A 22,568-nucleotide genomic window follows, 5' to 3' on the forward strand; every position below is an offset into this window, starting at 1 on the left:
CGGTGGGTGAAAGGGGAGAGAAAGATAGATGGGATAGCAAGAGGGGGGGGGGGGGGGGAGAGAGAGAGAGAGAGAGAGAGAGAGAGAGAGAATGGAAGAGGGAAGAGAGAGAGATGGAGAGAGAGAGGGCGTCATAAAATGCGGTGCTACAAAAGGATGTGGGCTCAAGGTGCAGCCTATAAATACTGGAAGTGCTGATGCAGCAGCTCTCTGTGTTAATAGGTACCAAGCAAATGAAGCAAATATAACTGGGAGTGTATCGGGACACGTGCTGTGTGTGTGCGTGGGTGTGTGTGCGCGCGCGTGGGTGTGTGTGTGTGTGTGAGAGAGAGAGAGAGAGAGAGAGGGAGAAAGACAGAGACTGAGAGGGGGGGCAGGGGGGGGTGCTGATCTGTTCGGTTTGAGCGTACTGATCCATAAAGGCCAGCAGAGCTGCAGAATGAGATTTGAGGAAACCAGATTTGGGTTTGGCACCGGAAACAGACTCAGATAAGTTACTGATCACAATCCAGAGAGAGAGAGAGAGTATCATCACTGACATGTTATCCAGACCACCAGGCCTCGCTCAGACTACTGATAACACACACACACACACACACACACATAGACACACACACATAGACACACACACACATAGACACACACACACACACACAATGTGCTGAATAGGGGGATTAACCACCAAATGTGGTCGGTTATAGCTACTTCTGTGTGTGAGTGTGTGTTTGTGTGTGTGTGTGTGTGTGTGTGTGTGTGTGTGCGTCTGTGTGTGTGTGTGCATGTGTGTGTGTGAAGGTACGGCAGTGAGGTGATGTAATGCAACACCCATATGCAGTTTGATTCTACAGAGTAAAATAACTTCACAAATTCAAAACAGGCAATCCACACGCACACACACACACACACAGACTGTGCTTCAGGCTAAGAGAATGCCCTAGTAGTGTCTCTAAAGTCAAATCAAATCAAACTTTATTTATATAGCGCATTTCATACACAAATGATTCCCTGACCTCTCTCAACGAGACGATCGAGCTAGCTCCTGGAAAATGTGTGTCTATTGGCTAAGAACATATACAGAGCAGTAAACATGGGCTAGATACTTCAAAAGAGAGACATGACTAACAGGAGAGTGCACAAATAGTTACAGTACAGAGAAGTTGCCTACATGGTAGGCCATTATGTGTTAGCTATCCCTGTAGTCTCTAATATGGTGCTAAAGGGAGCGTTCATCTTCCTGGGTTTGTATTGAACCTTTCAAGGGTTAAAAAAAATTGACACCATAAATGTAGGTCAATCAGCTGACAGTAGTGTGTGTGTGTGTGTGTGTGTGTAAGCGTGTGTGTGTATGTGTGTGTGTTTGTGTGTGTGTGTGTGTGTGTGTGTGTGTGTGTGTGCATGCTTGCTATATTACACTAAACATAATTTTATCAAAAATATTAGCTACTCACACATCAACCCATGGAAGGAAGAGTGGAACAATGCAGGTATGTGAACTCCACCACACACACACACACACACACACACACACACACACAAACACACATACTGTACAGTACACACACTATGTTGGACTTGAACTCAAGGGAGTCATATGAGAGCAGGGAGAAAGTGTGAGAGAGAGAGAGATAGAGAGAGGAGAAGAGAGAGAGAGATAGAGAGAGGAGAAGAGAGAGAGAAGGGGAGAGAGATAGAGAAAAAGCTTATTCTGGCATTCTCAAGTCCCCTGGGGAAGGAAAAGACAGCTTAGCTGGAGATGTTCTGAGTGCTGAGGAGGGCTGAGAACTAGAGAGGGAGAAACATGCTAGAAAAGATCAGACAGTAGAGCTAGAGAGAAAGAAAGAGAGGCAGACACACCTTCTGCGTGGCATGGACTAGACTTTGACCCTCTCCATCTCTGTATCCTTTAGCTCTGAGGCCCAGATCACGTGACGAGGGTGTGACCTTGTTGTGGCTTCATCTCCATGGAAACAAGCCACAAACTTTGCTGACAGGTGCCACTGTTGAGGCTTCTGTGTGTAGCATTATCCCCTCTGACTGAGGCTTCTGCAGTATCTATGTAGGAACTCATTAAAGGAGTAGTTAAGTGAAAATCATGTTTAGCCCTGTTTTAAGGTTACTTATGATCATATACAATGGTTCAGATCAAAAAGTTGAAAAAAACTAGCACTTTTGAGAAAGTCTGATAATTGCTCTACCACCGTTTTGGTCATACAATGGATGTGGGTGGGCTCCGTGAAAAATCATTCAAAAAACATGTTAAACTCTCAATTTCAAAGACAAGAAACTCACAGAGGTGTTAGTTGGCTTTCTGACATATAATTCGCCATAAAGTAAGATTCTAGTTCATCTGAAAAGGCTTTTTTAAATATTTAGCATAGAACTATTTAGTCGCAGCACATACGTGTGTAAACTTCCGCTTGAACTGATTCCGATCTCGCGCAATGCCTTGATCTCAGGCAGGCTCGAAATGATAAGTGCTGCCGTCAAAGTCAAATTCCTCGCAATCAAATTGATACTCTTCAAGGTCAGCCATTTTGATAAGCGTTTTCTGAACTGTAGCCTAGGGCTTCCTTGTCTGTGAGTGAAAGAGTAGCCTGAGCAGTGAGCAAACTAGTTAGGCTAGCTAACAAAAACAATAACAATAGCTACCGTAAGTAGTTCCGCTTCTTCCCCTCTGCGGATTGATCTACACATTGACAATGGTCGCGTAAATACAAGTCAATGGATTTCATAAAATGATCAATAAAACCCTACAGAATTCATTCTTTGCGGCGAATTTTATGTCAGAACACCAACGGACACCAATTACCCCCTCGGTGAGCTTCTTGTCTTTGAAATCGAGAGTTTAACATGTTTTTGAGTGATTTTTCACGGTGCCCACCCACAGCCATTGTATGACCTAAACGGTGGTAGAGCAATTATCAGACTTTCTCAAAAGTGCTAGTTTTGTCCAACTTTTTGATCTGAACCATTGTATATGATCATGAGTAACCTTAAAACAGGGCTAAACATGATTTTCCCTTTACTACTCCTTTAAGGGAACTTAGAGTAATATGATTTATATGTTTCAACTTTATAGGTTATCTGATAGTTCTAGGGCTAACAGACAGAGAGTCTCAGGCACAATGAGACTTGTGATCGGTAGGCACAAACCTGTTCGCACCATAACTCGAAAACAAATAACCCTGTGACGTTTATACTTGGTACACATATTCCGCCCAAGGTAGCCTGGACCTGATTCGATTTTAGAGCGGATCTGAATTACGGGGCGGATCCACAAATTATTTGCATGATTTGACATTGAACTCCTCGCAAACTTTTTAGGAAAAGTTGTTTTTTGACCTATAGCCTATCGTCATCAGAAGCGTGCACTCGACACGACAAAAACATTAAGCAGATTTCACACCCATATATATATAATTATATAATTTTTAATTATTTAACTTTTATTGTTTCTTTTTAATCTGTTCTCACTGCGTTTATATGATTTAGGTTTTTATCCATCTCTTTTTATATAAAGCACTATGTGCTACATTGATTTGTATGAATAGTGCTATATAAATAAAATGATATTGGCCGCGTTTCCCGATAAAAAACCTTCTTAAGGAACCCTTCTTAAGCAACCCTTTGTATGGGAGTTAAGAAGTACTTTGGAGTTAAGTGCTTCTTAACTCATTCAGGAAACCCGGCCATTGACATTATAATAAATATTTTCTGAAATGTCAGTGGAGTGAATGTAGGCGAAATTCACTTCCTGAACCGAAGCAAAAACAAAAGTGGGCGGTCACTGTGGCACTCTATAAGAAGCAAGTTGGCACCTCGCCCGAGTGCAGTCTAGCTACTTCTGTTCTGGAGACGTAGCATTATCACAGCAGGTGTGCGTGTGTGTGCGTGTGCGCATGCGTGTGTTTTATTAGACAGAAGGAGCTAACGAGGCCATTAATCGATTCATTGATGTGCTGATCCTCTCATGTTCCTTGGCTCTTTTATTGAACCGGCTCTGCTGACGTGTTAACCCATTCACCACTCCCTTATAAGCCTTCTTCTCGGCGGCTGGAACTGAAATCTCCTACAGTCAGTCCTCACTCACCACATCCTTATTCCGCCCTCTATGCAACGCTGGCTGGTAGCAGTGCCCTGCCCGCTTGTGGTTTGATGAAGTCTGTGTGTGTATGTGTGTGGGAAGGGGGCGTCTGGAGGGGGGGGTAGGGGGCATTCTCATCCTGTTCCCCTCACCAACGCTTTCCTGACACCATTGACATTGTTGGTCCAGTGCAGCACTGTAAGCGTTCTAGCAACTTGAGTGTTGAGGACACATTCTCTCTCTCTCTCAGTCACTCTTTCTTTCCCCATGAACTCAAATAACCCCCCCCCCCCCCCCCCCCCCCCCCAGAAGAAATTGTATACACACTAACACATGCGTAATTGGCCGTCTGTATCACAAAGGCCTGAGAGATTGGGTAGTGGATTCTAGCATCTTGAATGCTGAGGACACTCTCTCTCTCTCTCTCTCTCTCTCTCTCTCACACACACACACACATGCACACACGCGCGCACACACACACAGACAGACTATAAGGCATAAAGACACACAAACAAACACACACACACACAGTCAGTCTATGGTGCTCACTCCTCATGTAACCTATAGCCAGGGCAAAGCTGGGTATCCTGGGTGGGCTCAGCTCCAGCACTGGGCAGCAGTCCCACCCCACAGCCTCCACAACAAATCACTGGTTTATTACTGTAGCAGGGAGAAGTGAGGAGAGGGGGATGAGAGATAGATTGCAAAGGTGTGTTTTGCTTGTGTAGGCCTATGTGTGTGTGTGTGTGTGTGTGTGCTGGGGGGGGGGGGGGGGGGTCAAACTGTAATGCAGAAGGGGGGGGGGGCGTCAAACTGTAATGCTGAAGTGGTGTGGGAATGAGGGAAATGAGAAGAATGTGTGTGTGTGTGTGTGTGTGTGTGTGTGTGTGTGTGTGTGTGTGTGTGTGTATATGTGTGGTAAGGGGGCTTTGACAACAGTTAGACCTACAGTAAATTAGATTTAAATGTCACACAGGAAATATGTCCAACTCTTATCTAAAAAAATAGCGAAGCCTGATTAATACATATACACACACGCGCGCGCGCACACACACATTACCTCATAGTCGGAAAAAACCCTCGAGGAGCAGAAACCAACCGTACACGTGTCATACATGACAACAACACCTTCCACGCACGAAACACGCAACCAAACTGTACATGGTGACTCACACTACATGCCATCAGAGATGAGCGTCCTCAACGGCTTCAACAAGGCGGGCATTCTGTAGCTTAAGAGGATTTTTTATTAGGGACAGAGCTCCATGTAGGTTTGTAGTTCAGCACTCCTTGCTGGCTGTCAAACGACTGGGCATCCCCGGAGCCTGCCAAGAATAAACCAGCAGGCATGCGTATGCCGTTATTGGCATTGGCTTATTTAAATGAAATAATAGCCTGGGCATGTTGTGACAATATAGGAATCTCTTTGCCTGGTGGGACACCATGGCTCAATGACAGGTGCACCTGCGGACATCCCGCGTCGGCGGCGCTCACGCACAAGTGAACATGCGAGCGGCGAGCATCACGTTAAAATACGGTAAAAGCGGCGCGCCAGTCTTTAACAGCCGGCGGTTTTCTTACCTGCATTGCCACAGTCCGCACATGTATCGTTCCCAGGTCTGTCCAAAACCTCTTGCAACAGCAGCTTACTCTCATCGGGCTCCGAAGCCATAGTAAGTTTATTTGTCTGTAGCCTCACCCTTCCAGACCACAGTGAACAAAAGGACGCTCCAAACCTAGATGCTGAATTGTTTTGTATTGGCTGAAAGGAGAATTGGGCAACGCTATGCACTGCAACGCATAAACGAGGCATAAACGAGGGATGATAAATCTCTCTCTCTCTCTCTCTCTCTTTCTCTCTCTCGCTCTCTCTCTCTATCTCTCGCTCTCTCTCTCTCTCTCGCTCTCTCGCTCTCTCGCTCTCTGTCTCTCTCCCCCTCTCTCTCTCTCTCTCTCTCTCTCTCTCTCATTTGACACCTATACTAACGGTGTCTCTGACTGCAGGATCTCAAACACGCTGTGCCATCGATCCCTCCTCCCGAATTTTCTCCAGATCGGGCTTCTGCAGCTAAAGCGAGACCTCCAGCGGAGATAAACTGCATACCTACCTCTGCCTTAGTTATTTCTGTCTCTTTAAAAGATAGTTGATTGTCAATTCGCCGATTGTGCTATCATCGATGAGCTCCGCTAATCTATTATTTTTGTCTGTCCAAAAGCAAAACGTCATAACTAGGCGACTTTCTATGCAACAGTGCACTCGTTTTGTTGGCTCTGTGAATACATCCATGGTTCTGTGTCGTTTGGGGTAAATATTTCCATAAAAGCAATCATGTCAACCGCTATGAACTTCGGAAGTAAGTCATTTCGGCCCCGTGCTCCGGACAAAGGGGCTTTTCCTCTGGATCATTTCGGTGAGTGAAGAGAAACCTAACTGGCTGAATAACGGAGACGTTAGGGGCGATTGTAGAATTGAGTTCAAAGATTGACTTTAAGCCAGAAAGATGTCGTATTTGTGTGGTCCAATGGCCCGGGAGATGCAGGAATCAAACCCAGGTCCTTCGTGCGTTACACCGTCGCACGAAAGCAACATAGAACCTCAATATGAAAAAGATGCTCTTCAGGCCTGAACGATGGCTACCCGCTGCCCCTGGAGGAGGACAGCTTGGATGGGATAAATGCAGAGGACAAATTCCACCGGCAACCACCGATGATGTGTGTGTGTTGTGTGTGCTGTCGCCGCACCAAAGGTGTGTGTGTGTGTGTGTGTGTGTGTGTGTGTGTGTGTGTGTGTGTGTGTGTGTGTGTGTGTGTGTGTCACACATGTGGCTCGGTAATTAAGACCCTTGAGGTCAGGTAATTATTAGTGTGTACACTTCCTGAATAACAGCCAGTTGTCCATCTTTCCCTGCTACAGGAGAATGCAAAGCATTCAAGGAAAAGTTCATGAGCTGCCTGAACAAGAACAGGTTTGACAACTCCAAGTGCAGGCTCCAGTCCAAAGAGTACCTGGAGTGCAGGATGGACAAGTGAGTAGTCTGTCCACAGACATTCTCCATCTATGTTTGCAAAGCAGTACTGATGGGTGTGTATGCAGTACACTGTATTTTAGACATAGAATTTGACATAGTGGGGCGGCACATAGCTCGGTAGGTAGAGCAGCAGGCTGATCCCAGCTCCCGAAGTGTCCTTGAGCAAGACACTGAATCCCCAGATCGCTCACGTGCGGCATGGTGGCGTAGTACCTGCCTAGTACTGTCGTCCCACAGCAAGAAGGTCCTGTGCCATTTTGTGCGGAGTTTGCATGTTCTTCCCGTGTTTGCAAGGGATTCCTCCCCTCAAAAAACCCTACCCAATATGAAAAACATGCAGAAGAACAGATCGCTAACCTAATCGCTAACCCAATATGAACAACATACAAAAGAACAGATGAGTAGATGCAGTGTGTATAAGCCCCGACAAAGACAGACAGGAGCACCTGGTTGGTCCCCGTGGCGCATCCCCTGCACGCTGCCTACTGTCTGCTCCCGGCTGCCCTTGGAGGAAGGACGACGGGATGGGTTAAGAGCAGAGGAGAATTTCATCAGTGGACACTACTGTCTCTCTGTGTGTGCGCGCGTGTGTGTGTGTGTGCGCGCGTGCATCATCACCGTGTGCTGTGTAAAAACCACTGGATTTTTGTATATGTCCATCTCAGTCAGCTGATGGCCAGGGAGCCTATGGAGAGACTGGGCTTCAAAGACATGATGGACCCCCCCAGCCAGGACAAGGAGGCTAAGCCATGAACTACTGTGGCTCCAGACCACCAGAACAGCACTACTGACAAGGCTTCTACACACTGCATCTACTGTATATGAAACCCTTTTCTACACAGAATGTCTGTTCTGTTTTTAGTGGACTAGGCTTTATCTGTCTCCAGGAAACACTGAGGTACAGAGAGATTGAGGATGACTTCCTGGGGTGAAGATGGGCCTTTCTGACCCATATTGTGTACATACAATGAAAATGTAATATATTGTGTTGAACCTTCAAGCTTATAAATATTTTGGTATTTTAACTATCATGGCTCGTGTGTGTTATGTAACCTACAGCACATGTCAATAACAAGGCCCGGGGGCCAGACACAGCCCTCCACGACTTTTATTCAGGCCCGCCAGTAAATTCTGATAATCAATTTAGTGTGGCCTGTGCACCGGTGTTTAAATTTACGTCTGTAACACTAGGCTACAATACTGAAATGCAGTATGAGGTGCTCCACTTAAAGTTCCCCAGTGAACTTTATTAATTAATGGGGCTTGAATCATCGGCAATTCAGGGCACTTTTAGAGGAGGAAAACGCTGTGTGAAAATGTTCCATAGATATATAGATAGATACTTAGACATATCCCTCTAGGGTGGCATTTGGTGTTTCAGCAATGGAAATTACAGCAAGGTTGGGAAAAAAAGAGAAATACTAGATGCGGAGTAGTAAGAATAAAAGAGGGGGAACAGGGACTATATACATCCAGATGTACAGCATGAGTACAGTATAGAATAGTATAAATAATATATGTATATGCATCCAGTCTGTATAAATGTCTAGGAATACACATATATATATACACCTACATACATACATCCAGGCCGTATAGATATATCTAGTAATACATATATACATCCACACATATCTTGTAATACACACATGCACACCTCCACAACACTCGGAAACGCTCAGGCACCGTGATAGTCTGATGGCTTCTGGCACAAAGGAACGTCTGGACCTCTCCGTATTGCACCTGGGTGGGATGAGCCTGTGGCTGAAAGCCACATACCACACGGAGGTGAGTCGGGGTAAAGTGTTACGAAGATTTTATGATACCTGTGTTTAGATCGCTCGTTTCATGGAAAGCAAACAGGACATCAACCCCGAGCTTGAGGACGAAAAGGGTCTGGCGTTTGTGTGACGTAATGGAGCATCTCAATGCCCTGCATGTTAACTCCAGGGTTGAAAGCAGCTGATCACTGAAATGCGAGACTCAGTAAAGGTGTTTCAAATGAAACTGCAACTATGGGATGATCAGATGCGCCAAGGCAACTTGTCTTACCTTCCTACTTGGCAGTAGTAGTAGGCTACTGTGTTGAATTACCCACAAACTCGAATAGTACTCTGTTGAATTACCCACAAACATGGAAAAACATATTTGAACTGTGCATTAAATCGTTGAATTTGACACCCCTAGCCTACAGCATGCTTCATCTCCACACAAAAACGGGTCAGACAAATTCAAACACTCATGAATTTTATTGTCAGCACATAAACATGTTAAGACAGTCCTAACTACGAGTGATACCTGCATTCAAAGCTAAATGTAGCCTACTCTTACAACATAACTATAAAAGGTCCACAACCATAACATAAGAAATCCTTTAAAACCACAAAATCCCAGTTCGAAAAGGTAATACAGATCACATTTCCATTATCATCCACAATTTAGCCATCACGGTTGGAGGGATTTGTTTACTAGTTTACACCAGGTTAACCTCTGATTGGCCCTTACATCTACCATGGTTCCTGCTGGGCCAATGAAATGCAAGTTAACAAATGGTGGAGGGTCTCAGTAGGGTCATGGTCCTAGCGGGAGGAGTTGGAGCTGGAGCGCGAGCGGTGGCGTCGGCGACCGGGGGACCGGGAACGAGACCTGCGTCGAACGGGAGACCGTCTCCGTGGGGACCGGGACCTGAGGGGGACGGAGAGAGAGGAGGTGAATACCAGGTCAGGAGGGGTCAAAATTGCTCCTGGCATCCGAGAGGAATCATAACCGTCATCTGAAATCTGGGATACGGTACTACTACCAGTCTCCTGCCCATTTGTGATAACGCAGTGTGACTGGAGGGCTGCGTACCTTCTCCTCATGCGCGGCGGGGTGCGGCGCCACATGGGAGGAGGAGGGGGCATCCTGCGCGGGGGGGAGGGTCGGCGCGGGACGGGGCGAGCCCGGGGGGCCAGCACGGCATTGGCCGTGATCTCCTGTCCGTCAATCTGACCTGCACACACCAGGAAAAGGAGGTGAGAACACAACAGCGTGCAGATGATTCATTGATATGATTCAGATCATCACTGACGGCACATTCTCTCAGTTCCTAGCACACACTGAAATGTTCAGGATTGTAAAATGGCGGAACACCGACTGAATTTCACAACTTCCTGCCCGGCTGAAGTCAAGAGTAAACTTAAGGCTGACAGCACAGTATTAATCGAGTTCTAACTCTGTGGTAGGGATGGACACATCCACTCTGTGCTCCACCCACCTCCATCCATGTGTTTGATGGCCTTCTCCGCCTCCTCTGGCATCTCAAAATCTATGTAGGCGTGGCCCCTGGACAGGTGGGGTTGGAGCCTGTCCATAGGCATGTCAACCATCTTGATCTTCCCGTAGGTGGAGAAGATTTCCTGGATGTGCTCCTGAGGGAGAGAGAGAGGGAGGGAGGGAGGGAGATAGAGAGGGAGGGAGGGAGGGAGGGAGGGAGGGAGGGAGGGAGGGAGGGAGGGAGAGAGAGAGAGAGAGAGAACGTCAGACGTCGTGTCCCAAAACCAACCCCTCAGCCTTACCTTGTGTGCACTGATGCTTACATAGGGTCAACCAATTAGAATGAAACTGTTTACTCCCAATATCACTGATCCTAGGCCTCTTAAGTGTGTGCCAGGCGGTCTATATGTAAGCGTGCAAGTGCACTGTTCAGGAGAAAGGATAGGGCAGGGGAACAGAGAGCGGGGACAGAAGGACGCTGGCTGGGAAGGTTGCAGTAGCAGGAGGGGGGGTGGAGGTTCTGTCGTGTCACCTTGATGACGTTCCGGGTCAGTCGCCCCAGGTAGACCTTGGTGGGTTTGGGACTGGGGCTTCTGCGACGCCTCTCCCTCTCATCCTTCTTCACGGACTTGGACCTGGAGGATAGAGTAGACACCGTAGAGAGAGCGATGTAAGAAAACATGCAGAAGAACTCACTCCAGTCCCTGACTGATGAGGCTGCCTCTGGAGGAGGACAGCTTGGATGAGAGAAATGCAGAAGACAATTTCCACCAGCGACCGCAGATGCATGTGTGTGTGAAGTGTCTATTTGTGTGCATCACTGCCATGTGGCTAATAAAAGACCCTCGAGGTCCTGTTATTATAAGTATCATATTAATATGACGCTTATATTATTTTATACGAATGGTTGCAATACCTCTATGGTACCTGTACTTAGTGTGGGTGAGAAGGCTGGTTTCTACCGTCTGTTCTGGCTTAGTTTACACCTGTACCAGCACAAGCCTGATGTTTGGTGTGTTTCATACCAGGTGTGTGTTTGATACCTGTACATACAACCTAACCATGGCCTTAAAGGAGTAGTAAAGGGAAAATGCATGTGTAGCCCTGTTTTAAGGTTACTTATGATCATATACAATGGTTCAGATCAAAACGTTGACAAAGCTAGCATTTTCGAGAAAGTTGATAATTGCTCTACCACCGTTTTGGTCATGGTCGTTTTGGGGATGTGGATGGGCATCTTGAAAAATCATTCAAAAACATGTTAAACTCTCGAAAAAAAAAGACAAGAAGCTCACCGAGGGTGTAATTGGTGTCCGTTGGTGTTCTGACATTAAATTCGCCGCAAAGTATGAATCCTGTAGGGTTTTATTGATCATTTTATGAAATCCATTGACTTGTATTGAAGCGACCGTTGTAGATGTGTAGATCAATCCACAGAGGGGATTCAGGAAGAGGAACTACTTACTAGGGATGCACCGATGCATCGGCCGAACATCGGCATCGGCCGATGTTGGCCTTGTTGACTGCCATCGGCCCATCGGCAAATAAAATGACATTCACCGATGGTAGTGGCCGATGTTATGTCGCAACAATTACAGCTTTTTTTGTTGCAAAACGTAGCCTACCCAGCTGCAGATTCGGAGAAGATCTGTGACATAACACTGCAAACGCACGTGTAGTTTGCTTTCAAATTAAAGTGAAATGAAAATCGGCGTTTTGGAACCAAACACTTCATTTCTTTGTTTCCCTGGCACAAAAGGGGGAATAAAAATTGAATAAAATAAACATCGGCCGGATTGTTATTTTAAACATCGGCCCAGAATTTTGCAATCGGTGCATCCCTACTACTTACGGTAGCTATTGTTATTGTTAATGTTGCTAGGCTACCTAGTTTGCAGAAGTTTACACACGTATGTGCTGCGACTAAATAGATCTATGCTAAATATTTAAAAAAGCCTTTCCAGATGAACTAGAATCTTACTTTATGGCGAATTATATGTCAGAACGCTAACTAACACCTAGGTGAGTTTCTTGTCTAGGTGAGTTTCTTGTCTTTGAAATCGAGAGTTTCACATGTTTTTGAATGATTTTTCAAGGTGCCCATCCACATCCATTATGACCAAAACGGTGGTAGAGCAATTATCAACTTTCTCAAAAATGCTAGTTTTGTCAACGTTTTGATCTGAACCATTGTATATGATCATAAGTAACCTTAAAACAGGGCTAAACATGCATTTTCCCTTTACTACTCCTTTAAGAAAAACATTGTGGACACTCACTTAGAGCGTGAACGCCGCCGGTTGTCGTGGCGCCTGCGGCTGGGGCTGGGCGACCCGGAGCTGGAGCTGGAGGAGCGGGAGCTGGAAGACCCGGAGCGGCTGGACCCAGAGGAGGAGCTGGAGCCGCTGGAAGACCCGGAGCTGGAGCCCGAGCTGCTGCTGGAGCTGGAGCTGTGGGAGAGACGGTGGACAGGCAGGAGAGACACACCGCAGAGACGACACAGGGTAGGTTAACCGTCATTGCCAGAGAGATGTAGAATCGTAATCCCTGTTCTAATTTTACCAAAACCGCTGGGCCTTCAGTGTGGATATATTACAGATCTAACTAAGCACTAAAATCGATGGGACGTAGATTACTCCACTTTCACAAATCAACCGGAACAAAGGTAGAGCTGTGGCGGTGAGTATTACAAGAGATTTGGTGAGAAGTTCAAATCGCTCACGGCAAAAGCATTCGTTCCTCTAAGAGTAGGGCCGTGATCTGACCTGCTGCTCCCGGTTGAAGCACTGCGCCGTTTGCGACCCTTCTCCTTCTCCTTCTCCCTGCCCCTCTCCTTGTCAGCACCCTCCTTCGTCGTCCCCGTCTTCTCCTTTCCTCGCTCTTTGGCCTTGTCCTCCGGCCGATCCCTCTTGGTTGGAGAAGGTGCCCTGTTACACGGCATAGGAGATTGAGTTAGCTTAACTTAGCTAGCATGTTAACCCACGCTACACACATCTCTCGGGTCCGTCTATACGCCATGCTATTTACAATTAAAAGTGGATTATTCGACAACGATTAAATACAAGTATTCTATGCTCATCTATCTATTGCTACTTGAGATAACGTTCATACATTTTCAGTTGTTTAACTTATCCGTTTGTTTATTCGCTAGGCTAGCTAACATTACTGCTAACGTTAGCTGTTTGCAGCAAATGCGAATCATTCAGAGCTAACGCCGACGGTCTGTGTAGCTTGTGGCTAGCTACATAGGAAAGACACATAGCTAGGTGGAGTGTGTACCCCAGAAGCTACAATTAAAAGTGTAAATGCATACTTACACATAATCGGAAATGTAATAAAGTGAATTTAACAAACTTACATCTTTGTGCGCCTTAATTTTCCCCTCTTGTCGACGACTCGTTGTAGGAGTCGCTCAGAGATGACGCGATAGCGACAGTCGACAAGGGCAACCTGCGCATGTGCTCTTTGAGTATGACCGCACACAGATCCTAGTACCGTTGTTTCTCTGAATTACCACCAGCTTATTGATCTGTCTCATCTAAATGGTAAGGCTCTTTCTTATGCATATATAATTGTATAGTTCTTTTCAGCAATTCAATCAAACATTTGTTGACATTTCAATCAATCAATCAAAGCTTTATTTATATAGCGCATTTCATACCCAGAGGCAACACAATGCGCTTTTACATTTAAGGAAGAGTGCAGTGTATTATACATGGAACAGGCAATGGCCAACTAGGCTATTCCAGATTGCTTTCAGCCAGCATTGTCAAAGGCTAACTTAGATATCCACACATAAATGATTGAGAAAGAAGATGGTTCAGGCACAGCACCACCTTCCAAAGACACTGGCCTTTCTAGAACCCTAGCACTGACAGTGTGCTCGGCTGCCATTGGCGGGACCTTCCAGTATGGCTACAACTTGTCCATCATTAATGCTCCCACCAATCACATCCAGAAGTTCATCAACGACACCTATCAAGAGCACTGGGGCGCAGGCCTGGACACAGCTCAGGTCACTCTGGTCTGGACGCTCATCGTGTCCGCTTTCTCACTGGGCGGCTGGGCAGGGGCTCTGCTGGCAGGGCCAATGGCTGTTCAGTGTGGCAGGAAGCAGTCACTGCTTCTCAACAACTCCTTCCTGTTTGTGAGTGCTCTGCTTGCGGCGACCAGTAGGGCAGCAAGGTCGTATGAGATGATCGTTGTCGCCCGCTTCCTGGTAGGGGTGAACTCTGGGGTCAGCATGAACATCCAGCCCATGTACTTCGGAGAGAGCGCACCCAAACACCTGCGTGGAGCTGTGGCGTTCTCCTCAGCCGTCTTCACCGCCTTCGGTATCTTTATGGGACAGGTGAGTTATGGGGGCTGGGTCAGGTGAGGTAGGAGGGCTAGGACAAGTGGACAGTTGAGTCAAGGGGGCTGGGACAGTGAGGTATGGGGAGGGGGGGGTGGTAGATGTATTATTCTAATCTAGTTGAAGCGCATAGCTTTGGAAATGGAACTTCTTTGTCCCCCTCTTTAAAGTTCTCGTTGTCTTCTCAGAGTTGCTCATAACATTAACCGGTAAGTACTTAATATTCTCCATCACTGAAGCACATTTATTAACGTTAAATTAACGGTAACCTATTGCAAGATCCGACAGAATTGGCAAACGCCTTCAATGACTACTCTCCCATTTAAAAAATACTCCCTTTTCACTGAATCCCATGCAATTTGGTTTTAGAGCTAGTCACTCTACAGACACTGCTAACTGCTTTTTTCCAGAAAACATAAAATCATTGATACACAAGGGAGGTGTTGTCGTGGCTGTATTCCTTGACCTGAGAAAGGCATTTCACACAGAAAACCACAAGTTACTCATTGCTAAACTGTCCACATGTCCACTTTTCACACAATGCCCTCAAGTAGAGTTATATCTACAGTAAATGACAGAATCAATGTGTGAAAGTCCATAACCACCAGTCAGGTGCTTTTAACTCACTTACTGGTGTGTCCCACAAGGATCTGTACTAGGACCCATTCTGTTTAGCCTTTATGTCAACAATCTACCCTCTGTGTGCTCTGATGTGGAGATTCCACTATATGCTGATGACACAGTGATCTATGCACATGCCAGCACTAAACAACAGGCTGCAGCAAAACTTACCAATGCACTGGACCACATCACAGCTTCGCTAAACCAATCATGCCTTCAACTCAATATAACTAAAACTGTCAGCATGCCTTTTCTCAAAAAAGACAGGTAGCTTACCACTCCAGATCCAGACATGTTGTTAGGAGAAAAACTAAAAGTTGTCTCAGAGTTTAAATCCTGATTGACTCACATCTATCTTTCAAATCCCATGTGAAGAAAGTATTTTGTATGGCTAAGTTCAACCTATCTAACTACAGTACTAGGGGTGGGGGGGGATTGATTCTTAGATGCATCGCGATTCTCTTGAACGATGCATCGCTCGATGCGGAAAACTCATAATCAGAATTTAACCCAATCATAAATAGTAAAGCTCACATACATACTGTTGATTTGTGTGCATTGTCCCTGCCTAATAAACTAATACATTAAATAAATGAAAATTGGACTGGACAGCGATGAAGAGGTTAGTAACTATCTCACAACAGCTGTATCGGGGCGGCACAGGAGGTAGAGCAGCCGGCTGTGTTCGATCCCAGCTTCTGGAGTGTGCCGAAGTGTGATGAAGTTTTTATGCAGTTGTGTCAAACATTTTATAGATGGAGCTCTATACATCGTTTTATAGAAATATTGTGATTTTACAACACATTGTAAGGTCATGTGAACACACATTATGAATACACTGGATATTTTGTAAAACCTTTGAAATACAGTAAGAGTTAAGACCAATTTCATGTGTAGTAAACTATGTATCCCCGTTTTCGATAACATTATACTGAGGATGTGTTTACAGAAGTTAAACAGGGACAAAGAAATGTAATCCCTTCAATTCTCCACCAGGGGGAGCTAGAGATAGTATTATGTTTGAGAATATGCCGATTTTGCAATGCACAGGTGTTTTGGCCAAAAACAAGTGTCTCAGTGGAATATTCCATAGGGTGATTTTGTATCGACAATTTGCATAAGAAACAAGTCCCAACCGGTTTAGACTAGTATAAACTGCAACTAGTGTTGCTGTTGCATATTACATAACGCTCTGTCACATTACCACTGGCCAATCTGGTCAGAAATATCTTTATCGTAGGATAGAATTTCTGGACTTTCTCGGTTAATTGAGACCACTGTTAATAAACCATTTTGCATTGAAACTCTGTTTTGGACTTTGTTTTTTCAAAGGATAAAGTGTCTGAGATTGAGAACTATTCAGTATAGTGAATTACAGTTCTGACAATTGCAGTCAGAACTTGGACATCATCCCTGGTTTGAGACTCAATTACAAGCATTTTTGATACACCAATATTTTTGAAATATCAGATATAATTGAAGTCAGATTGATACATTTGATCAGAAAAAAATACATTAAGTGTTCTTGAGCAAGACACTGAACCCCAAAACCGCTCACATGCAGCACGGTGGTGCAGTACCTAGTACTGTCGCTTCACAGCAAGAAAGTATTTGGGCCTTTCTGTGTGGAGTTTGCATGTTCTCCTTGTGTTCACAAGGGTTTCCCCCATAAAGAACCCAAGATGAAAAACATGCAGAAAGCTCCAGCCATTTTGCGCGTGTCATTCGCCTCCTACACCATGTGCTATGCCGCCTCTCACCGTGTGACAAATAAAGAGGTTTGTTTTGTTTGTTTGTTTGTTTATTTGTTTGTGTCTCCCTCTCCAGGTGGTGGGTCTGACTGAGCTGCTAGGCAGCGAGCCCCTATGGCCCTACCTGCTGGCCAGCAATGCCCTCCCCGGCCTCCTCCAGCTCCTCACCCTGCCCTGGTTCCCCGAGAGCCCCCGCTACCTGCTCATCGACCGGGGGGACCAACGGGCCTGCGCCCTTGCCCTGGGGAGGCTCCGCGGGGGTCCGGCCCCCGTCGGGGAGATGGAGGAGATGCTGGCGGAGCAGAAGGCGCTGGCATCCGGCGCCGCAGCCAAGACCCTCCGGGACCTGCTCTCCGACCGGACCCTCCGCCCCCAGCTCTGGACCGTGGTGGGGGCCAGCAGTGCCATGATGCTGTGCGGGAACGACTCCATCTACTTCTACGCCTCGTACATCTTCCTCCAGGTGGGGATGCGGCCCGAGCAGGTCCAGTACGCCTGCATCGGCACTGGGGCCTGCGAGTTCACCGCTGCAGTGGTCTGCAACCTGCTGATCGAGAAAGTGGGCCGCAGACGGCTGATCATGGGCGGGTACGGCGTGATGGCCTGCTGGGCGCTGGTGTTCACCCTGGCGCTGTCCCTCCAGGGCACGGTGCCAGGGATGCCCTACCTCAGTGTGATCTGCGTCTTTGGCTACATCCTTAGCTTCGGCATGGGGCCCGCGGGGGTGACCGGCATGCTGCCTGCTGAGATTTTTGATCAGGCAGCAAAGCCGGCTGCCTACATGGTGGCGGGGTCCTTCATGTGGATGTGTCTCTTCCTGATCGGGATGGTGTTTCCGTTTGTCGTACGCAGCCTGGGGCCACTGTGCTTCCTGCCGTTCTGCGGCGTGTGTGTGGCGGCCTCCGTATTCCTGGGTCTGTCCCTGCCGGAGACAAAGGGCAGGAGCCTGGCGGAGATCACCCTGGAGTTCGACAGGCGGAGGCTGGAGAAGCAGAGCGGGGTCAGTGGTCAGGGGAGTGGCCCCAGGAAGGAGCACTATCAGCTGGGTCAGGTAGACCCAGAGCTAGACCTGGAGCCCGGGGCTGGAGATGGAGAGGGTGGCCCACTAGCCCCACCATGAGTGAAAGGGCTAGTCTGGTCTTGTCCGTGTGAATGTAGTACCTTTGTGGTCACACTTAATAACCACTACAAATTAAGCTTGCCTTCACAGCCCCCTCACTCTGACTGTTGATACGCGCAAACAGGTTTTGCTGTTGTTGAAGGTTCCGTTTTAATTCCTTGACTTTCTGCAGCCGTTGTTATAAGTTCATGTTTCCATATTGGTGCTCATGCTATTCGTTGTCCACTTTTCTTTTTTTAGCCATTGCTTGATGCTAGCTAGCTACTTGGAAAGGCAGAGGAATAGCTGGATAGAGGAATAGAGGAACTGGCTGGCACTGCTCAAAAACGCGGCAATAAAGTGCAGAAGTGGAGCATGACAGCGCCTCCTGTGTTTCAATATTGTATTGTCACAGACGTACATTTCAAGAGCAGCACACAGGCCTTTTTAAAGTGACTGTCAAAATTTATTAAAAGTCTCGGAGGGCCGCATTTGGCCCGCGGGCCTAGTTATTGACACGTGCACTACATGTATATAATCTATCGCATGTGCACTTCTATCTCATTTCTCATGCTTGACTTTGAAACAGCACTGCTGCTGTGTGCACTGAATCAATGTAGCAATTGTACTACTACTAATCTATTTATTTATTTCCTACGGTTAATGATGCCATAACGTGGCAGACAGCTACTGTATTTTATGTGTAAGAAAGAAACAATCATATTTAATAATCCAAATCTACACCACTGTACTGTATCTCCTAATCACTACAAAGTGGCGTTGCATATTGATGTGCTATGCAGGTTATGGCTCATACTCTCCCCAGTTTCACTTGAATGCTGCTGTACTCTGCTGCCAACTGTAATGGTATGAAAGAGATTATAAGTTATAGTCCGCTGTTAATGAAACGGCGCAATGCAACTCCACCTGAGTGTACATTCAGCCAGCCGGATTTATGAACTGCGAATAATGTTCTTATTATTGCAAAAAAGCATCAGTCATGTAACATTCTGTGAGATACTTTTGTGAGATGCATTTATATTTGCCAAAGCGGGTTCTACAGAATGATCCCTAGATGTCACCTTTGCTGAGGGAACCACTTCTTCTAGGCTCAGGATCACTTTTAGCACCACTGTTGTTGATGTAGATGCAGTTGTGTCCTTAAGGGGGGGAAAGGGGGCCCTGGCTTGGATGAGGCCCAGAAAACCAGGCGCAACTGATCAATATATATCATAAGGGGCCCAGTGGAATATCTTTGTCATGGGGCCCAAAATTCTACGACACTCCTAGTTAGATGGTCTGGCAGGCTGACCCCCCTGCTGAAGGTGATACTGTAGGTGGGTCAGCCATGAGTTACCTTGTTGAGGGAGAAGCCTGGCAATGATGTAGATGCCTCTGCTAGACCATTCCATCCCCTATAGGAACCCCTGCATGACACCTGCATGAGGTTTAACATGGATATCACTGTGTAGCCTACTGTAAAGCTGATGTTATGGTAAGATGATACTCTCTTTGCAAATCCAAAGCATGACTTATTTTGCTTCGAACAATATATTTATTTCTTTGACTATTTCATAATTGTGACCACCACTGGAGGTTTGGTCCTGATGTCTGCAATCCTCAAAATGCTCTATAGGGCAAAATGTGTTTATTTGTTTTTGCTTTTTTTCCCCGTTTTCCTTTTTTTTATATTACGAAAATTGAAGTGAAGGGGCAAGTGAAAAATGATCTTAGCAGACATCAGGACCAAACCTCCAGTGGCGGTCACGATTGAGATGATAAAAGATACTGTATGTTCTCTACTGTATGATTAGTTTCTACCTTAACTGGGATGAATCACATTAATATTCAAAGATGATCTCCGTTGACTTGAGAAGCTGCTGCGTAATACATCTGTGATTCAATAAACTACTGAGGGATCAGTGAGATGTACTCTTTCTTCTCAGTTACACAGTTCCACTTCATCACATTATGCTGTCTTTCACTCTCCTCTCTCCCTTTTTCTCTTTTTAAGTGTTCTAATTGTATATTATACTTCACACTCTTAAGCAATGTTTTCTTTCTAGCTGCCAGCAGCCGTTTTTCCTCAAAGACATTTACGACTAAAGAAACTGAATAGCGTAAAGCTATCATGTAATTGATTATGCGGTGTATGCTTACACCTGCCAAATCTGCTTTGCATACTGTAGGGCCTCAGAGATAATATTGCACAAGGCATGAAAGATGAAGGGACAGAGGAGAGCAAGGGCTGGGTGACTTCGGCTTTCCAACAGTGACTGATGGAATTGATTTGGTCAGTACCTTGTCTCAAAATGTGATGCTCCAGGTGTTAGCCGTGTCCCTGGTCTCATACGAGGTCATGCTGTCTACAGCAGTTAGCCAGGTCAACTGTCACAGATGGTGGCCGCATCCACCAAACGGATCAAAAGCTTTCTAATGAGCACACAGTATGGTCTGGCCCGTCTATTGGCTGCTCTCCTTAAATTAAGTGTGCACCTGTGTGTAGATTGATGTGTAACTGTTTGTGTTCCAGGTGTTTAGTTGAGGTTAATGAGGCACATGAGGGACGTTCTTGGTTACACAAAGGAATGCCTCAGCTCACACACACGCACACACACACAAATAAACACACAGGCACCTGCCACCACACACACATACAAATAAACACACAGGCACCTGCCCCCACATGCACACTTACACAGCTCAGAAAGCAGCTATTAATACATTATCACATGCTGGCTCTAAAACACTGCTGTGGGTTTTCGTTGTACTTGGAGAGAAGAGAAGAAGTTTGTGTGAGGTGTTTGGGGGGGGTGCTTGCTTCCATGTTTGTGACTGCAAGCATATGTTTATGTGTACCTGAACATGATGAAAGTTTGAGGACTCATTCTCTCCCTCATCTGAAGCTTTCTCACCTGTTCTGGTGGCTCTCACATAGTGGTCTATTATTTCTGCGAAACGCCTTCTCTGAGAGAGACATGCAGCTGGCATTGAGGACTCTTCAACCCTGACCCTTCAGCCCGCGAACGGCCAGGGTATTCATTCATTCATTCATTCAAGCCTTTATTTATTCTCGGAAAGACAGTATGGGAAGAAAATGAGAGAAGGGGGGAGAGATTGGGGGACATGATAAAGAGAAAGATAGAGAGGGAGAGAGAAAGGAAGACAATGAAGATTAGAGTAGTTTTCCGAATGTTGGGGAACTACCAGATCTGTGTTCTGGGGGGGGGGGGGCTGCTGGGAAAGGATACCTCCTATTGTAGCCCAAGGACCTCCCCTCGTGTAACAAAAAGGTGAGTGTTGTCAAGCAGTGTATTCAGCTCTTGACTATCCATAGGCCACTACACTACCATACAGGCATTTTACTCATCAGCTATTTTTTCACCCCAAGTGTAAATCCACTTGGGTTGGGATTTGTTTTGATCCCCAGAGGTGGCCCATTCCATTCCCAGGGCCCTGAAGCCAGAAAAATCTAAAACGGACAAGTTAGCAATACAGGTCCTTGTTTCATGATCATGTATATCTCTGACCTGTGGGAAATAGTCACACAGACCCCGTTTACACCCACAATTCACCTTGATTTCCAGGGAACAGCTAGTGCATGTACCCTACATTTTCTCCGTTCCCTAGATAGTTCACTACATAGTGAACCCCATATAGGGAGTGAGGGAACGAGGGAGCGATTCCGAACACAGCTTTTGTCTCCAACCATGACCAGGATCCATTCGAATGCTTTCTTGCTAGCTGCCATGGAAGCCTGCTCCTTGCTGCTCTGGAACCGGCGCGTGCCAACGGATAAGTATTTCTGCCCACGTTGTTGATATGTGGATTAAAAACGCATTTCCATTTACACTTTTATTAAATGTGGTCGAAATGCGTCCCTGACCACCTCTGGCGGTGGTTTTGCCGATTGGATCGCAATCCGTCCTCAAAACGTTTTGGGCGCATCTATACCAGTACATTCATGTGGCTTAGTACAATCAGATCGCAATCTGATCACCAAAAACACATTTGAATGCAAGGTGTAAACGGGGTCATAGATAACTAGGGACAACTCTACAAACTGCTCCATAACCTATCTTGTGTACCAGGCTGAGTTTGATCTGAGAAATCCCGGCTTCAACCGGTAGTCAATTTAATTATTGGAAGTGGCTCCTTACAGTGTAGGCATGGGAACCAAAACTCCTCTCATTAGTTTGTAGTTTGTGGTGTGTTTACATAATTATGTTCTGAGCTTAGTATGCTTTTGACCTTGGTCTTGCATTTGTGAGACACCAAAAGGGCAGTTGTCTGCATAAAGAAAAAGATGACAAGAGCAAGTGCAACGAGGAGGCTAGAGTAGAGCAGTTGTCGAGTAATATTGAAACTCACTCCC

At 46.1% G+C, this 22,568-nt stretch overlaps 4 protein-coding genes across 4 annotated transcripts in view; 2 read left to right on the top strand and 2 right to left on the bottom strand.

Moving 5' to 3' along the window:
- LOC311323935 (arf-GAP with dual PH domain-containing protein 1) overlaps nucleotides 1–5,756 on the bottom strand; it is a gene marked incomplete at both ends in the record, with an annotated part of 12,557 nt that extends 6,801 nt beyond the window's left edge. The window contains one exon of the mRNA XM_084456270.1: nucleotides 5,666–5,756. Within this exon, the coding sequence (XP_084312396.1) occupies nucleotides 5,666–5,756 (91 nt within the window). The remainder of the gene's footprint in view (nucleotides 1–5,665) is intronic.
- A 645-nt stretch (nucleotides 5,757–6,401) lies between these two features.
- cox19 (cytochrome c oxidase assembly factor COX19) lies at nucleotides 6,402–8,052 on the top strand. Its single transcript, XM_084455920.1, has 3 exons — nucleotides 6,402–6,495; nucleotides 6,999–7,110; nucleotides 7,779–8,052. Exons 1-3 carry the CDS (start codon nucleotides 6,414–6,416, stop codon nucleotides 7,864–7,866), a joined length of 282 nt encoding a protein of 93 aa, XP_084312046.1. The 5' UTR covers nucleotides 6,402–6,413; the 3' UTR covers nucleotides 7,867–8,052.
- Nucleotides 8,053–9,374: 1,322 nt separating this feature from the next.
- LOC311324210 (RNA-binding protein with serine-rich domain 1-like) lies at nucleotides 9,375–13,786 on the bottom strand. Its single transcript, XM_084456617.1, has 7 exons — nucleotides 13,727–13,786; nucleotides 13,134–13,295; nucleotides 12,648–12,818; nucleotides 10,901–11,003; nucleotides 10,370–10,523; nucleotides 9,964–10,105; nucleotides 9,375–9,798 (listed from the first exon to the last, which is right to left on the bottom strand). Coding segments are annotated over exons 1-7 (840 nt in total). The 5' UTR covers nucleotides 13,729–13,786; the 3' UTR covers nucleotides 9,375–9,692.
- A 381-nt stretch (nucleotides 13,787–14,167) lies between these two features.
- LOC311323802 (solute carrier family 2, facilitated glucose transporter member 11) lies at nucleotides 14,168–18,214 on the top strand (the record flags this gene model as incomplete). Its single annotated transcript, XM_084456099.1, has 2 exons — nucleotides 14,168–14,719; nucleotides 17,171–18,214. The coding sequence occupies 2 exons, from the start codon at nucleotides 14,168–14,170 to the stop codon at nucleotides 18,212–18,214; spliced, it is 1,596 nt and encodes a 531-aa protein (XP_084312225.1).
- Between the last annotated feature and the right edge of the window lie 4,354 nt (nucleotides 18,215–22,568).

The sequence above is a fragment of the Borostomias antarcticus genome (assembly GCF_949987555.1).
Source record: "Borostomias antarcticus genome assembly, chromosome: 22".
Classification (NCBI taxonomy): Eukaryota; Metazoa; Chordata; class Actinopteri; order Stomiiformes; family Stomiidae; genus Borostomias; species Borostomias antarcticus.

What these genes read in the sequence shown, in the direction of transcription:
- cox19 (XM_084455920.1), top strand. Translation starts at nt 6,414, where the DNA reads ATGTCAACCGCTATGAACTTCGGAAGTAAGTCATTTCGGCCCCGTGCT. An exon ending in TTTTCCTCTGGATCATTTCG is followed by an intron (nt 6,496 to 6,998) that starts GTGAGTGAAGAG and finishes TCCCTGCTACAG; the next exon opens with GAGAATGCAAAGCATTCAAG. An exon ending in CTGGAGTGCAGGATGGACAA is followed by an intron (nt 7,111 to 7,778) that starts GTGAGTAGTCTG and finishes TGTCCATCTCAG; the next exon opens with TCAGCTGATGGCCAGGGAGC.
- LOC311324210 (XM_084456617.1), bottom strand. An exon ending in CGGCGGCGTTCACGCTCTAA is followed by an intron (nt 11,004 to 12,647) that starts GTGAGTGTCCAC and finishes TCTATCCTCCAG; the next exon opens with GTCCAAGTCCGTGAAGAAGG. An exon ending in CCGCCGCGCATGAGGAGAAG is followed by an intron (nt 9,799 to 9,963) that starts GTACGCAGCCCT and finishes CGTCCCCCTCAG; the next exon opens with GTCCCGGTCCCCACGGAGAC.